This window comes from Venturia canescens, chromosome 6, assembly GCF_019457755.1.
Source record: "Venturia canescens isolate UGA chromosome 6, ASM1945775v1, whole genome shotgun sequence".
NCBI classification, from domain to species: domain Eukaryota; kingdom Metazoa; phylum Arthropoda; class Insecta; order Hymenoptera; family Ichneumonidae; genus Venturia; species Venturia canescens.
The window spans coordinates 9,511,423-9,528,449 of NC_057426.1; the positions used below are offsets into that span (position 1 = coordinate 9,511,423).

The 17,027-nt window shown below is 42.5% G+C and overlaps 1 protein-coding gene across 12 annotated transcripts in view; it reads right to left on the reverse strand.

Annotated features, from left to right (window-relative positions):
• Positions 1 to 17,027, reverse strand: part of ATP8B (ATPase phospholipid transporting 8B) — a 39,779-nt gene that overhangs the window by 10,701 nt on the left and 12,051 nt on the right. For 3 of the 12 annotated variants that reach the window (XM_043422632.1, XM_043422629.1, XM_043422626.1), the window contains exons 1-7: positions 5,014 to 5,693; positions 3,365 to 3,974; positions 2,012 to 2,639; positions 1,547 to 1,605; positions 1,149 to 1,361; positions 253 to 458; positions 15 to 170 (exon numbers count right to left, since the gene is read on the reverse strand). In XM_043422632.1, the coding sequence (XP_043278567.1) occupies positions 15 to 170; positions 253 to 458; positions 1,149 to 1,361; positions 1,547 to 1,605; positions 2,012 to 2,639; positions 3,365 to 3,544 (1,442 nt within the window). In that variant the 5' untranslated portion in view covers positions 3,545 to 3,974; positions 5,014 to 5,693. Of the gene's footprint in view, positions 1 to 14; positions 171 to 252; positions 459 to 1,148; positions 1,362 to 1,546; positions 1,606 to 2,011; positions 2,640 to 3,262; positions 3,975 to 5,013; positions 5,695 to 10,012; positions 11,277 to 17,027 lie in introns of those variants that run through there. The other 9 variants (XM_043422628.1, XM_043422623.1, XM_043422633.1 and 6 more) reach the window with 7 other exon arrangements.

The window sequence follows — 17,027 nt, forward strand, 5'->3', positions numbered from 1 at the left end:
ATTATTCAGCTCACCTGTTACCCCTCCACGTGAGCGTCCCGTCAAACTTGTTCAAAAGATTGTTTGGAGTTTCGCAGACTATTTCGCCATCGAATTCCCCAACAAGTTCGTTGTTGTCCATCATCTCGGCCGTCTCGATCAAGCACTGTCGACACTTGAGATTCGTCTCCCTGCAATTGTAAAATTCATTCTCAATTAAAAAATCCTGTCAATGATACGCAAACCTCTCTCTCAGACATAAGTAGTACAAACCCATCGAGTTCCGCCGTCTCGATGTAACAGAGGCCATTTGGTTCGCTCGTTGAAAGTAACAGCACATCGGCAGCGACAAATTGATCGTTCTCCATTCTTATTACATCACCCACTTGGACCTGAGACCATTTTTCCACCCTCAAATTTGTCCCCCGTAGAGTTTGCGATCTTCTATTATTTACTTGCGAATCGCTGCTGTGTCGTTGCTGAAAAATATCGTCATAATATATCAATGTCCGCGCCATCTTGAAATATCAAACGAAATTCCAATACTTACACAAAAATGGACATCTAATTACATTAATTTGACAATTAAGTTTACGCAATTAACGAGCTACTTCACAAAAGGTTCGAACAAAGACGGAATAATAATGCAGTAAAAGCTCAAACCCACTTGCATATACGAGCACAGTACTAACGATAGTGAAAAAGAGGTGCGATAATAGAGAACGTAAAGTGGAACGAATTGAGTACACTCAAACAAAATAAAAATAGAATAGCGAAGGAAACGTAACAGCAAAGAAAATTAACCGATTCATATTCCCCAGTTGACACGAAAACAATAAAAGTATAAAATTCGATAGGGGAATGTAATTCGAAAACGCCACATGATTGAGTGTTCACGACGGACGAAAACGAAAAAACCGTGAGGAAGAGCTTATCGCCAAGTACGTTGTACCTTCGTTACAAAGCTTAGGGATACAAACACGAAATTAATCAGCTTAATATGAGAAAAACAAAAAAATAGAAAACATTTACAAAAAAAAATGAGATAACGTGAATGATAACGCGTGAGGTTCCGTAGCAAATAGACACAGCGCTCGTTTCCACTCTTAAATAGAACGATGAAGAAAGAAAAAGATAGTGAAGATTGCTGGAGAAAAAAGCACACTCACAAAGTCGTCGTAGGCATCTTTGACGGCAGTGAGCATGAGAACCCCGATAAGAGGTATTGCTGTGGTGATTGGGGTGAGGGAGGATATCGCGGGTATCATCTGAAGCACCAGTAGGCATAGGAAGTAGAAGTTGGCGAGCCGTTGAAATTGTTCAAACAAATTCAATGGCAGGAACGTCAGAACCGAATACTTGGACGTCTTGATGTAGTTGTTCTGCAAACAGAGAATACGGCAAATGATTTTGTGTCCATAAAAAAGTTATTTTAATATTTTCCATTTTTTCCAACGGTCTCTTCAAAATGAGTGGAAAAAGTGAGCGAGTTGCGTGTAAGCGGTGAGACTTGATAATCATAATTACGGAATAAAAAGAAGCATGCCAAGTACGTATTTATTCTTACCGCATAATTAAATTGTGAGTTGTACTCGCGATTATTCGCGCGAATCCTCCTCTCCGTTTCTGTAAAAATGAAAGTCATACGGGATTACTCAAGGTATTCAAAGTCTCACAATACGTTCTCATTGTTTTCCACTACCATCTACGAATCATTTGTTCTCAAAGTATTCAAAGACTTCAATACGGAAAACTCGGAAGTTACGAAAAAGTCTTGCACAGCGAATAAAAAAAAGTGTTTACGCCTATGAATGAAAAATAAATGTTTATTGTTTGATTACGATCATTGTCGTTCTTGGCAATTCCGAAACAAAAATACATCTCAGTATATATGTGGGTGTAAAATCAACGAATCGATATCGCAGGGAAGAAAAAACAGGCTAATAAATAATCGACAATACGAGGAAAGATCGGGGCTGGCAGGCAGGTAGACAGACAAGCAGCAGGCAGGGCTCTCGTCGAGGGGACTCACTGCTGGAGAAAAAGACGGTACTGCGCCCGATGCACTCGGTAGCGGGTGGTGAATTGGGGACTGCCGAGGTCGAGCTCGTCGGGGTCGCGCGATATCTCGTGCCCTTCCAAACGACCAGTTTCCCGAGTACGGACAGCAGGGACTCGCGGAGGGTCGTGTGTCTGGTCGCTGTGGTGCTCGGTCCACCGAGACTGCTGCTCGAGCCGCGAGACTTGGAGCATTCGCCGCCTGCTGGCTCGAGCTCGTCACAGGATGAGGCGAAATTAACGACCACGTGGCTAGAAGACGAGGCCGGAAGATGGTGATGATGATGATGATGGTGGTGGTGGTGATGATGATGCTGCTGCTGCTGCTGCTGTTGCTGTTGCTGATGATTGTTGTTGCGGTGTCGATGAAGATGGAGACGATGATGAGGCTGTTGAGGCTGCTGCTGTTGCTCGAGTTTGTTTTTACTTTTTCGTCGTTTCCGCTTCTTCTTACGAGTCCCACCCGAGCTCGTCAATATGCCTTTTTGCACGCTCGAATCCTCCCCGGCGGCGGAGCCCGCGCCCCGAGATCCATCTCCGCTCTCGATCGGACTCGTTCCTCCTTCCTCCCCCGCGACGTCCGCGCTCTCGTCTCTCACCTTCTTGGAATAATCCCGTTTTTCCCCAAGATTATTGCGGGAGATCGAAAAACAAGACAGAAACATAGAGTCTTTAATGACGATGTTCGCCGCGTTCGAGACTCGACACACGTTTTCTACGCGTTGAAACATTTTCAGAAGGGATCAACAACGCTCTACGTCCGCACCCCGTTCAACACTCGTGCTTGAATAATCGAACTGCGCATTTTACTGGCTCTTTGTTATGAAATTCTTTCGTACAGGAGCGATTCAATCAACAGGCCGTTCGAGCCAAGCTTCGAAATATAATGATCCATGTTTTCGAGTTGACTGTAAATAATAGAGCCCTCTCGACAGCACTTTTTAAAAATTTATCCTCTATTGACTAGCCGGCTGAGAGGTTCTTTCCTTCCCGATTACGAAATCTGCGACGTTTGGGGAGCAAAGAAACTGTCCGCTCGGCTAAATACCGATGGTGTCCAACGAGTGTACGCAAACGTTATTTTGTACAGGGAATCGTTTCGTCAGCCAATGGAAAACATTGCTTTGGGATTGTTGGAAATGAAAGGAATCGTTTGGCGGTGAAATTGGTGGTGGTTGATGGAGCTGCTCGAGTACGATCGACGGTGGTGCAGGATGGAACTCACCTCGAAGACCTCGAGTTCCAGCGTGTCCACCTCGACGCTCATCGCTATATCCTACGCAACAACTAAGATTATTATTCACGTTACAAGTCGAAGAGTCTCTACCTCGTGGTCGTCCCGGCGCCGAAAGGAGCAGCATTGAAAGCGTTGTCCTTGGACGGTGATGGAGGAAGAGGACGAGGACGAGCCTCCCGTCGGAGCGGCTTTTTCCTTCCTCGAACAATTATCCTGAAGTCGTTCTTTTTTTCCTGACATTTTTCCCCTGCAGCTTCGAGCTGACAACATCAGGCTCGAGTCGAGCGGGCTGCCAAATTCACTGATCTTTCGCCCCAACTATCGTCGCAATCCTTTGCTTTTCCAGATATCAGCATTGACACCGTTGGCAGCACCGTCACGAGCACCGCCGACGACGACGACCACGACGACGATGCCGATCCTTTCTTCTCTCTTATCCAATTTTTGCCTCGTTCAACAATCACTCTCGTCGATCTCACGCGTGATCTCGGCATTTTATTTCACAAACCGTCGACCAAACTGCACGATTGCTTATTATTTCCAAAAGTTTTAACTATTCTTCCTCGACTCTCTCCCTCCTCGCCCTTTTCCTCCTTTTTTCGCTCTTCTTTGATTTGCCGTGCCTCCTTTATCCTCCGCGCCAGTAACCCGATGCGAGCACTCTCGAAACTATTCCCTCGCGAGCCTTCTTCCTCTTCTTCTATAAAAAACACGATTCTCAATCACACGCCAGTTGTTCTCAAGGTTAAATGGAGGCAACGAGACGGTGAGAGCGAGAGACGGAGAGCACTGTTACGAGTCTGACCAGTCCGATCTCGAAGGTACGACTCGCTGGTATCGCCGCGTGATAATTATTCTTAGACGACTGCTCAAGGCAATCAATTGGAAGGATGGAAATGAAAAATATTGAAAAATAATGATGAGCCAGTTAAAACGGAGTTCGCGGTGAATTTGCGGAAATAGCTGCGATGGCGTCGTACGAATGAAGAGGAAAAAGCACGATTCTGTTTTTTTTTGTACGAATAAGCGACTCGGTGCGTGCGAGACGATCAAATAGTTATCGCGGTACTCAACCCATTGGACGCACGGACGAAAAGGGAGGATCGGGGGTGTATAAAAAGGTGGTGAAACTAGGAGAGTAGTAGCGAAATTAGCAGAGGAGAAAGCAGGTTGGCCGAGCGGAAGGACGGCGGGGGTGTGAGTAAGCGAAGGAAGCAAAGCACAGTTGATGAATGAGGAGTATACGACGCCGTGTGTTAATCCGTATGCGTGATCGCGGCCCGCACGTGATCGAGCGAGGAAAACGAGCTTTTATATTAATATGCTCGAGTAACGATCGGGAGGCTAGGCTACTAGCGAGAAAGAGTGAAAAAGTAAAGGAGCGAGAGAGAGACGGAAAGAGCCCGGAGATCGCCTTGGCGGGGCCGGGGGCGGCCTGAGCCGAGAATTTCCTTAAGAATTTTTATCTTTCCTTTTACCTACGGAGCGGTTTCTCTCCCGTTGTTTGGGTATGCGATCGATTGACGCCTCGTTTTTCGTTTGGCTTTTACGTGCGTGTCCCCCGGGCCCAATAAAATTTCGCTCTCGCTCGTACTTTCTCTCCCTCCTCCCTCGCTCACCGCGATACAAGAATCATTCCTCTTCGCCATTTATTTAGCTCTCCCCTACTTTTTTGCGCTCTCGTTACTCTCCCCTTGCTCGCTCTCGCCGTCTTTCCGTCGATATACGTATTCGCGCACCCATTTAAAAGAATTGACTCGTGGACGAAGCCTCGTACGTCGTATGGCGAAAGAGCGTCGGACGCGGCGCGAGTGTGCGCCTGCTGCGTTTCATCACTGGCCAAGACGATCCGCACCCTTTTACCAAATTTTCACTTTCCATTCTCAACACTTTCTTCTTCATTCATTTATTCGCTGTTCGTTGACATCTTTTTTTCTCCGTCATTTCGGAACTCGACGAGCTCGTATCTCGTGACGCATACACTCGCGTGCGTGGGTGTTTCATTTGTTTTTCTAGAAAATTCGGCAACGCTACCGTCCGAGGTGCGATTATAAAAAGGGGGCAAGGCGGATTTTTTTTCGTCTCGCGCACGATCGAGGCTCGAGGTTTCTCTAATGTCGGTAAAGCCGCCGTTGTTTTTCGCACTGGCGACGTCTCCGTTCGCCTCGTCGTTCCTCAATGCGATTCATCCTCATGCAATAAATTGCCCGTAACTCACTCAAATATTATATTCACCCGCAGACGTACGCGCGCACCTTTCTCTTTGGCCTTATTTGTTCTCAGCTTGCGCACTCGCTCGCTCGACTCAACCGGACGATTAATCTCGTCGTCTTTGACGGAACAACGAACGCATGAATTACGAAGGAACACCGAATAAGCGCGAGGACACGAGCTTAGAAGCTCATCGAGTCGCGAGGGCGACGGCGACGACGATATCTTCGTCGACGACGAAAGCAACGAATGCGACGAAAGCGACGACCGCGACAACGCGCCAGGTCTGAGATCTCTCCGAAAGTATGTGCTCTCGTTACGGTTTTGTTGATGGCCGGTAAATCGCCGGAGAAGCGACGTTCGCGAGTACCACCGAGAGCGGAGATACCAGCAGTTGTAGGAGCAGCGGCAGCACCAGGTTCCGAGAACCTCGGAAACGTCGCGCGACTATCGAACCTTTTTCCGCGGCGGCGGCGCCACCCTCGTTCTTCAATTTCTCCGCTCCCCATACGCCTCGTGTTATCATATACATGCGCGTTTCATACGGTCACAAATACCGCGCTCCGTCTCGTTTTGTCTGCCCGCCAATTTTCGAAAAATCTCCCACATCTCGCGCACAAACGAACAACAGGAGGAGACGAGAATAGGGGAGACCGCGGGGCTCGTTGGCCAACTTTTTCAAAAACCAAATGGTTCTTTCGAGTAGGAGCAACCTTCCTCTGTCTCAGATAAAAATTTGAATTTTTAAATGTCAAACCGAGCGAGCTATTCAATCGCTTTATTGACGAACCGTTCTTGTGTGTCAACCGACCCCGCGCTCGGGGCAAGTTGACACAAGCATTGGGCCGAGTTGACTCCGGTACTATTTTTACCTGATAATCAACTACGGATTAGTGAAATTCGTAAAAACGAAAAGTTATCAATATTATTTATTTGATTATTCGAACAACGAATACGAAAAACGTTTACATGAGTCAATGTAAAGATTATTTTCGTCCGCAAGTGTGAGAAAAAGCAATATTTGATCCTCATCCTCGTCATCACAATCAGAATTACAGTTTCTACACGCATGGAATATTATGGTTTTACTGGCACACTTTGAGTCAGCCTATTTAGAGCACGCACGGACATCAACCAACCCCTGACTACGGTTGGCTTACTTAGTCCACACTGTTGTTTCAGCAACGGAACGTTATACCAGCAAATTATAGTGATGTTTGAGAAAAAAATACCATGTACAAATATAGTTGAATTTATCAACTTTCGTGTAGAGGATTATTGTAATAATTGGAAATAAGCTCGAGGCAGCAAGAGTTAAATGAGATAAACAAGAAAGTGTTTGCATTGCGCAGTTCGGATGTTGTTGTTCATTAGTCAACTTGCCGCGTGAAAAAAAAAAAAAAAAAAAAAAAACGTTTACCAATCTCAATGCTTCTTGAACTACGATTTTTTAAGCCTGCCGTTCAAAACTTCTTTTCTGAATTCCCAAAAAAAAAAAGAGCCCGAACGGATTCATCTCTGATTCTATTTCGACGAACAATTTTTCAAAACGCGAATCATAATAAGAAATTTCTCTCATCTATGGAAACGAGGTTTCGTTATCGATCATTCTCTTCGTTATTTAATAATGGAGAAATTGGTGTGTGATCAAGTCACATTCGGGGAATATTTTCACGAGAGAAAAAAGTATCGAAACGAAGAATAGTTGTGAAAAGAAAAGCTACAAAATTTTATTCGACAAATTAAGGCGTATTTCCAACAGTTCGAGAATTCGTTCTTTACCTAGCTTTTTGCTCGACTCCGACCGACGATGATTTCTTCAAATTTGAGCGTTGAAAGTTAATAAATCTTTAAATGACAAATTAAAAATATTTATCTGTAGATTAAATATTGAAAGTCAAATAAATGATTAAATGGTAAATTAAACATTTTGATTTTTGTAATATTGAATCTCGAAAGTCGAAAATTTTTTAAAAACTATCTCGATAAGAGTGAAGAAAAATATCTTCGAGTCGTGCAAAACGAGGTCGCAGAGCCAAAGAACCCCTTCACGTTTCGCGGCTCTCTCGTTGTGGATATAAAAAATCCACACCCTAGTTTATCGAGCTCGCGATCATCCTTATCCTGCGCCTCGGCAAAATATACATCGGCGTAGCGTCCAGGGACTCGGCCCGTACATTAATCATCCATCAATACTTTCACCAGCTCTATTTATTTATCTTCATTTCCTCGCTCAACACTCTTTTTATTCGCAATACTAACGTAGTTATTGTATTTCATATCTATTCAAATGTTTTTTTCGCAGACAATTAGTGTTTTTGAAAATGTCGGTTAAGCTTTCGACTCATGGTGGAGTATTGTAAACTGCTTTTCAAGATAGTCGTCCCGCCACGTTCGCATACTTGAAAAAACTCGCGAAATAATCTGATAACGTTAATTGTTTCGTATTACAGAAATTCGTTTTCGACGTTTGGAAATTATTTTTATGATTATTTGGCGAGCGACTGCTGCTGCCGTGTTTATATAGATTTTATATTGTTCTATATTCTCGAAACTGGGGGTACACGATCCTTGCAAATCCACAACAAACTTCGATTTGCGTGCCTGGATACAGGATCGAAAGCAAATTCTGCAGGGTGACCGTCTTCGAAAAATAATCAAATGGGCTCAAATCGCACGAAACGGAAATGCATTGATTTTGGCAACGAATTCAAAGTTGAATTTTCTAAATAAAAATATTTTGATACGCAACAACGTGGCTTCCGCATTCGAACGATTCGGGTGAAAATTATTGAAAGTTGGAAAGTTTAATGAAAAAATAAAGAAATACTAATTTTGTTGAAAAAATCTTCAGCGCCAGTATATTTAAGGTAAACCAAACCCGAAGGATCGTATTTTATGGGTGTCTAAATTGGATCGATTTTTACTTCCTCATTAAAAATGTAATAACTATAAATTAATGTCAGAGTTGTTAATTCGAAATTGTACATCAATTTTTCCAACTTATCTTTTAGCGAACGAAATTACAAGTTATTAATTAATCGGGAGATTCATCATTGGCTGAACCCGAAATTTCATTCGTCCCTGGCGAAAATACTATAGTTTTTATGTAAAAAATCCCATTGGAGAGCGCAAAGAGAAAACACGACGGTAAATGAATCAAGAAAAAAGTATTAATAAAAAGGCAGAAGGCTATGACAGGAATGGGCCAAGCCGAGAAGAAACAAAATGCCGAAATAAGCAAATGTGAGGTTATACGAGTGCTCATTACCAATTTCGTTCAATCTTTAACGTAATATATTTTTATTACCAGTAAGACAATCGTCCCGAATTTTTTCCCAGACCTCCATTATATGCTTCATCGTTATTATCGTATTTTTTTCATAAACTTCGTCAGTAGCGTTCATTCGTTATATGGAAAAATAAACGGTTTTTTACGCATAGTCCCTGTGATCCTGTGTATTTTTCTTCATATTAAAACACGTTTGTCTCAATAACCAATAAGACGAATCCTTAAAAATTTGATATGCGTGTCACTCGACTAGCCATCTAAACTCTGTGTAAATTTCAAGACGTTCTTAAGAAAATCATTTCGTGCATGAACTAGCTTAAAAGAGAATGCAAGAAACGAAGGTCGGAAAAATCGAGTATTTACAAAGAATTTGGGTACATTTTCAAAACTATTGAAAAATTAGCGGAAGAACTTTTCAAGGATATTGCATAAGAATGGTGTTCAAGAAGAAGCAATTTCGGCTCAGGATTCACTTTTCTAGTGATGCCGCATTTCCTGATATTCGTGTCGATTTTAACGTAAGTGAATATATCGGTCTTAAGGAAGATCTTGCGTTACTTGTCATTCAAAACAGCAACTGAACTTTTTTGCTCTCTCGATGATAAAAAAAACGATTAAAATTTATTCTCGCAATTATTAAAATTTTGTGTAACTTATTTGTTAAGATTGATAAATTTTGAATATTATGATAGCAGTTAAAATACTTTCGTAGTAAAATCGTCAAGCAAAGTGTGACAACAGCCATCTTCTATTCACATGCGTATGCATATCTATATTTTAAACCAGCTGGCTCACGGGATTGTCGAAACTTCCGCTGTTTATGCCGTTATTACTCGTTAACCTCAAAAAGTATTTTTTCTTTTTCCATTCCCAAGTTATTTTCAACGTTAACAAGGGTTTTTTAAGACGTCATTGGTGGTCCCTAAAAACACTCTACTTTCTTATTTTCGTTTTTGGCTCTTCAAAGTTGGGAGGATCTTATTACATTAAATTCAAACCATCACACAGGGAGTATACCTGTCATAAGAGCCCATGTACAACCCTTAAAAAAATGTGATTTTTGTTCATTGATTTCTCGATGACTAGACGGTAGATCCTCTAATAATTCCGGGAATAGACGCATGCTGTATATTTCTAGCATATTTCAAAATGTCAAGTCTTAAAGTTGGCATTTTCGATTTCCATTAGATTCGCGTTAACTTCCTTAAGAAGAAAAAAGTAAAAAAGTGCGTTACCTTCAACGGGACGTGTCGCGGCGCTTCGTGACATCGTTCAGTCTCGACTGGTTGGTTCGTTGACGTATTTGGACGGATTACGAGGGTTGTTTTCGGTACTTTGTGCGGAGATTTTCGAATCTCCCGTGAAGGATCGTGGTCGTCCGTCTCCTCCTCCCGGTCCTCGTGGTCGATGTCCGGGGTGGTAGGCCGGTGATGATGAATGCGACGGCGGCGGAATTGCCTCTCGGGGAATCTTCTTTTATAAAATAGTTTCGAGCTCGTAGGTTATTCGTTCGGTAAAATGGCACTAGCGGTGAGTCGTTTGGTGAATTTATCGTAAAATTGGTCACCGCCAGCGGTGCCCGATAACAACGGGTGGTGCCTCCTCGTTGCGGGCAATGATTCGCGAGAATCTCGTTGGGAAGATGGGCCGGGGAAGAATTTTGAGGGTATGCGTCAACAGAAGAAGGGGCTACGACTTTTGAATTCCTCGCGAGGCTCAATGGGAAATGTGAAAGCGTCCGATCGTGGCAGTCTTCGTTAAGGACCGGAATTTTAAAACGGTTTATTAGGCACTTCAGTGATGAATCCCCGCTCGCTATTTCCTGCGTGAAACTTCTCGAGGAATTACTGATTTTTCTTATACGTACAAATGATTTGTATTGCTCGGATCGGCTCGATCGAGATCGCGTTATTTTCGGTTTGATTCTCTCTTTGGTGATCGGTCGCGTCGCCGCGCTTCCCGTAACCGTCGCGCTCTTCGTCGTCAGGTTAAATATTTGGCGGGCAGGAAAAAAGTATCGTTCGAATGAGCGAATGGGGAAAAAGTTGCGAGTTTTCGGTGTGGGCTCCGAGGCGGTTGCAGCGGCGGCGGCAGCGGCAGCGGCGGCAGCAGCAGCGGCACGACCGGGCTCGGCGTCCATGTGGGGTCGTCTCCACTCCTCCCCGTCACCTGCTCCCAGTTGACCAACTTCTCGCGCTTCCGCTTTCGCCCCCGCCCTCTATCTCTTCTCCGAGCGGTAACACGACGCAGTGACGCGATTCTCCCCGAGCCTGCCACCCCGGCGACCACTTGTTGTACGATTCTTCCACCCTTCTCCTTCTTCTCTTCTTCTTCTTCTTCCTTCGCTTCTTCCCGCTCCGCTCTCTCCTCGTTCTCAAAGATTTTCGTTCAATCGAATTCTCACCACCGCGATCCTCTCTCAGCGACGATCCCGAATTCTCCAAGATTTTATCGATCCAATCCCTCCAATAATAGCTCAATCGATTCCCCGCTTTTTCCCTGTAATTCACACACAATTTCTCATTTAGTTGTAGGCGACGTACTTTATTATCATTATTGTGCTGCTTCGGTTCTTCCGGTTCCTTCAATTATGCTCAAATTTGCAACGTTCGGGTCCAACGAAATTATGGGGAAAAAACGCTCCGATAATTCCACTAATTCTCCAATTCGGCCAATAACAGGTGTTATTTTCGTTTATTTTTTTGGACTCCAACGTTGCAAATTTCAACGTCGTGCTCCTTCAACCCATTTTTTTTCTTAACGATTAAAAATAAACCATCGTTCGTCGACCTCTGTTCGCTTTCGGTAAACGAAAAATAACCTATCCAACAACGTTTTTCGTTCAGTAACGAAAAAAAGGCGTTTAGCGTACTTAACTGAATCATTAAAACTTCGTGCAGTTTCCAGCTTACACACACTTTTTGCTTACTTTTATAAAACGTTTGTCCGCAAATTATGAGAAATCCTAGTCCTAACGTAAAGTCAGCATTGAATCAATTCAGGAATTACTTTCTTTTTAAGGAAGTTGTCCCGTGCGGCATCCGGGTTTTTTGGGATATTTTTGCGGCGAGGAAAAAGCAGACTTTTGAAATTTGAAGAGTTTATTTATTGGTAATTCAACTCTATGACAAATTTTTTTAATTCTCATATCTCGGTTGGATTCGGTGTAAAACTACTCCACAGGAATCCGTATGTTCCACCACGATCTCCACGATTCCGGGGGTTTCGTTTATCCGAGATCAAAAGACCAAAGAGCGTCTTGATTTGTAATAAAGCAGTGATCGCCTGAACTAAAATCTTACAGAAATATTGAAAATTGAAGGATTTTCGGGCTTTTGAAACACGCAAAAAAAAAAGAAATGTTGTATTTCAAAGCGCGGAAATCCTTCGATTATTGCGTTTCCAACAAATATATACAACGAAATTCGTTTCGTCGTTCGTAACACCGAATAAAAGTTGCGATTTCGGCGTCCAAAGTTTGTACCCGTTTTTCCGAAACTGGCAGATGAATCTGCGCGAAGAACAAGTGAAAATGATGCAAATTTCAACGCTTAAAAAACGAAGAAAATCGATAAAACCGCATCTCCGTCGTGTCCGTTTGCGCGATATTCAGTTAGATGAAACATAAAAAGCATAAAAAGGCAAAGCCCGATAAAGTATTCGTTATCGCATATCTCGTAACGACCCCGTGGATTATTCAAATCGGCGTAAATCCTTCGGAGCTCAAGCCCTGGCATTGGATTAATAAAGGCGAGTACGGGGGTATGAATTTTCGACCAATTTCTACGTAACGACGGGAAAAAATGGAGTTTCCATCAGCTGCGCGTTCAGACTCATTAATTAAGGTTACATTGGCATTCGTGGAAAAAAGAAATCGCCCTGAAACCGGGAGAGGAATGCACGGCCGCGAGGAAACGGGAAAAAAAGTTGTACGTTGGTTAACCCTGATTAAGAATACGAAGGACGCGCTGACTGAAAGTTCACGACTTATAGCAGAGCTGTAAGTCGAGGTGGGACGCGCGCGATTGGCCCGGACAATCGCGGATATTTTTAAGTGACAAACTATACGCTTGTGCAGCGGACAAGTGTTCAAGAGGTCAAATGTAGTACGAGCTGGGGGAGGAGGAAAGAGAGAATGAAAAAAGAAAACGATTCGAGGTGGTAAATCTCGTGGCTCGTAACCTTGGCACTCCATTATCAATTCAACAGTCCAAGTGGTTTGTCCCTCAATATCTACCCTTTACTTTTTCCGTACATTCCCGCCTCGAGGGGCTAAACTTTTAGGAAAAGCCTGACGTGTACTCGTGGCAAAGGCGCGCGCGCTCGCTCCTCGAATCACCTCTCCAACCTCACTCGTCCCCGCAAGCTCAAACTTTCTTCCGTTTCTCTCTCACCCTCGGCTCTTACTCCTCGCTCAAATCGTTCCATTAGCAATTTCATTTGCTACGAGCGTTTCCCAACGTTACTCGATATTAAATGCGAATGTGGGAAAAACTTGTCACGGGTTTGACGAAGTGAATAAAAAAACGATCTTCCTTCATCGGGCTCGATTTAATTCGGTCTGTCTGCCCGCTGAACAGCGTCGCGAAGTCTTCGACTTTGACAACGGTGATGCGAAGATTGACTAAGAACTATGACAAAGTATACGAAAATGGAGCAGTTTTTTCGAACTTTTGCCTCGATTGTCAGCTCAACGCGATATGGGACCTTTCGGTCGGACGATTTTTGCGTTAAAATTCATAAAAATAAGGCCGTTTCTCCAAATTGCGGCACTCGGCTCCGGAAAATCGAGACAAGTTTTCAAATCGACTTCTCGCCGCTCGTCGAATCTTCATTTCTCCATTTTATCGCGATATACCTTTCCAATAAATTCTTCGTCAACTTCCTCGGCAGTTTGCCTTCGCCTGTTTTCCCCCAATTTTCAGGTACAACCGATTTGAGTTGACTATAGCCGTCTGCGGAGCTCATTCTATGCGCACGTGAACAGCTGCCGGCTCCCGCTCAATTCGCGATCAATTATTATCTTTTCAAACGGTCCCCGATTTATTCGGAACTTCAACTTCCAGCGTCCTTTCCACTCGAGTCGAGTATCCTCTTTGGACACGGACGACTGCTTCTTCGGCACTTGGAACGAATTTATCGAAATTCGTCGACGAGCCAAGTCCAATCGTGAATCATGAGTTTCCTTTCCGTCCAAGGCTCATTAACGTGGCAGTTTTGTCACAGTCATGTTAGAAAATTAGCTCTCCTGTCATCATAAGAAAGTTGTTGGTATCGAGTGGAAATGTCGAAATTCAAAGACTCTTTTGATTTGGCGTGCGACGACGATCTCGCCGACACGTTTTCATTCGCTAGAGAATTCCGTAATAAGAGCGTGTTACAACTTTATAGTTGTCACGAAAAATTTACAATTTTCAAGCGTTTGGTACGCCAACGTACCGAACTCATAGGGAGCCTTTGAAAACGGTGCTTTTAAAAAAATAGTTAAATCGGCATTATCGACGCTCGGTGGAAGTACGGAAAAGGACAAATTTTTTTTATTCAAAAAACTGTTCAATTGCAGGAACCATTGGTTTTATTTTGCCGCGAGCAAAATTTTATTTAGTGAAAAAACTTTAAATAAAACCTCAAAAATTCCTCTAGAAGAAAAAAGGTTGCGACAAGTACATTGATGGTCCCTTGTTTCGTGATCACATCACAAAAATCGTAAAAAAAATTCCACCAAACAAAATGATGAGACCAACTGTGAATAATTTCAACATTAAAATAATTTCAATATTAAAAAAAAAAAAAAAAAATACAAGTTTGTAATTATTTTGTGAAGTGAAAAAAAGTCGAATAAAACGCGAGAAACAAAAAACCGAAAAATCGCGCTTGAAAACATATTGAAAACCGATGCCTCATTCTCATCTTATACTAACAACTCAATTAATTGAAAAAAAATTCCGTCCAAGTTACGTGCAGCATTAAAATTTATTATGTCAATTCGATGTCAAGTATTTAATGGTAATTCGGAATATTTGTCCCTACGGGAACCATCAGGATTGAAAAAACTAAAAAGATTGTGGTTTCTTGAATCGTATTGATTGAATTTGTAAGTGAAATTTGTAATTCACCAATTTTTTATTATTCTCATTCGTGCAGACTGAAAAACTACGAATTGCGAATTAGACATGTAACAGAATTGGACAATTACTGGAATTATTGGAGACTTTTCTGAGATCATTTCGTCGGACTCCAACGTTGCAAACTTCGGACGTAATATTCAGCGAAGCGAGGCTGAATATTACGTCCGACGTATATTTCACGGAGCCGATGCAACTATTTTTCAACTACTTCATTCGCTCGAGGTTCGGTCAAAAAAGCATAATCGTTGTACGTCACACTCGAGATCACAAAAAGCACGAATTCGTCCGTAAACAGAGTCGATTGAGGAGTTTCGGTACAGAAGTCTAAATATTAAGAAATTTTTCTGTCTTTTTTTTTTCTTTTAATTTTTATCCTAGTCCGAAAAGAACATGAAACATATTTTTTCCAAAATATCTTGTTTTTTTTCCCAAAAAATTCGTTATTTTCAAATTCTCTTTTTTTTACATCACTTTTAAAGTGAAAACGTTTTTTGCACAGATAAACAAAAAGTATTTGTAAATCTGCGATCACTGCCTCGCAGATTACTGTCTACGACAGTAATCGCAGATATATGTTTGCGGACCATCATGTGCGGGGTTACACCTGCACACAAATCATGTGCCCACTCTGCACAATGTTGGCACTGAATCCATGATTCAGTGGATAAAGAATACAAATTTTTACAAAATAAACATTGTCAATCTTCGTTATTATTCATATCATTCATTTTTAATTGAATTACAGAGGGTGCGTTCGACATACGTTAGAGCGTTGTAAGCGCCGCCGAGATCGCTTTCAACGCTTACAGCGGTAAGTCGGAAGCACTCGTTTACGGGTGTAAAATATACCCAAGGTGCATTGAATTAAAATTATAGTAAAATAAAAATTCATGAGTTTTTAAGAGTTTTTTGCCTCGGATCATTTTTTTTTTTTTTTTTTTTTTTTTTAAATGAAAAGAATTCCAGTACATTTATTAGTTTTTGGGAGTAAAAAATAGACAGAGCTTTCCAAACTTGAGAAAAGTTCAGTATTTCCTTAGGTATCTCGTTTTGCCCCGGTCTCCACTATATATGGAAACACTATGCTTGTACACGTAAACTTCAGTGATCGATTACTCGATAACTGTGTAGAGGAAAAATCTTAAAAAATGTGTATTGTCAAATGTGGCACTAAAGAATATGTTAACCAAATTTTATAAAATTCCGAACTTTTTGAAGTTTTTTATGTTTTTAGCGTGGTTTAGCATGGCAACATTGTACCGCCCGTACGGAAACTCCTTAATAACTCTAATTGGTGAAAAATCCAGCGTAAGAATGATGATAGAGCGAAGGAGGGTAGCGAGGGTTGGTCGGACGACGTAAATATTTCATAAGAGAACGTAACGAATCGTATATGCAGAGGGAGAAACGAAATTGTCCAAATCACGCATACCCCGCGAGTTGAGACACGCGCGCGCCGCCGAAGATCAGCAGAAGATAAAAAAGAATGCGGAACGTACAGCAGGACCGCGAATCATCGTGATCGTAAAGAAGCAGACGAATACGAGAATGTGCACGTTCCCGAGGAGCTGGGAGGGGATTTAAGAAAAAATTCACAAGGCAATTCGATAACGAGTTTAATCGGACGCGACTGCGACAATGTCGTCGCCGTCGCCGGCGCGCTAGTTACTGATCTGCCGTACATCTCTCTCTTTTTTTCTCGTTTATATTGCAACGTTCGAGCAAATATGGCTTCTTATCTTATCGTGATAAATAAAAGAGGCAGCGGAGAGCGGGAGCTTGAAGCGTTGTTTACGACGAGAGCGCGAGAGATCCCGTTCAAAATATACTTATTAATGCATTGGATTTCGTAAGAAAATGTGCAGAGTGAATTAAAAAATATTGATCAAAATAATGAAGTTTGGGAATTTTGCGTACGCTCCTTGTTCTTATCGTTCGTTCGTGTTACTTTCAGAAATTGCCAATAATCGGGTATATTTGTGAAATGAAAGAAGAGGATTTTCAACTGAAGAGCTATCGAGAACGCTTTCACCGTAATTGCAGGGCTAATTTAATTCGAAGCATACCCCGAAAACAGAGGAAAGACGAGCGACCCTCCGAGACCGCAGGCTGACCCAAGGGC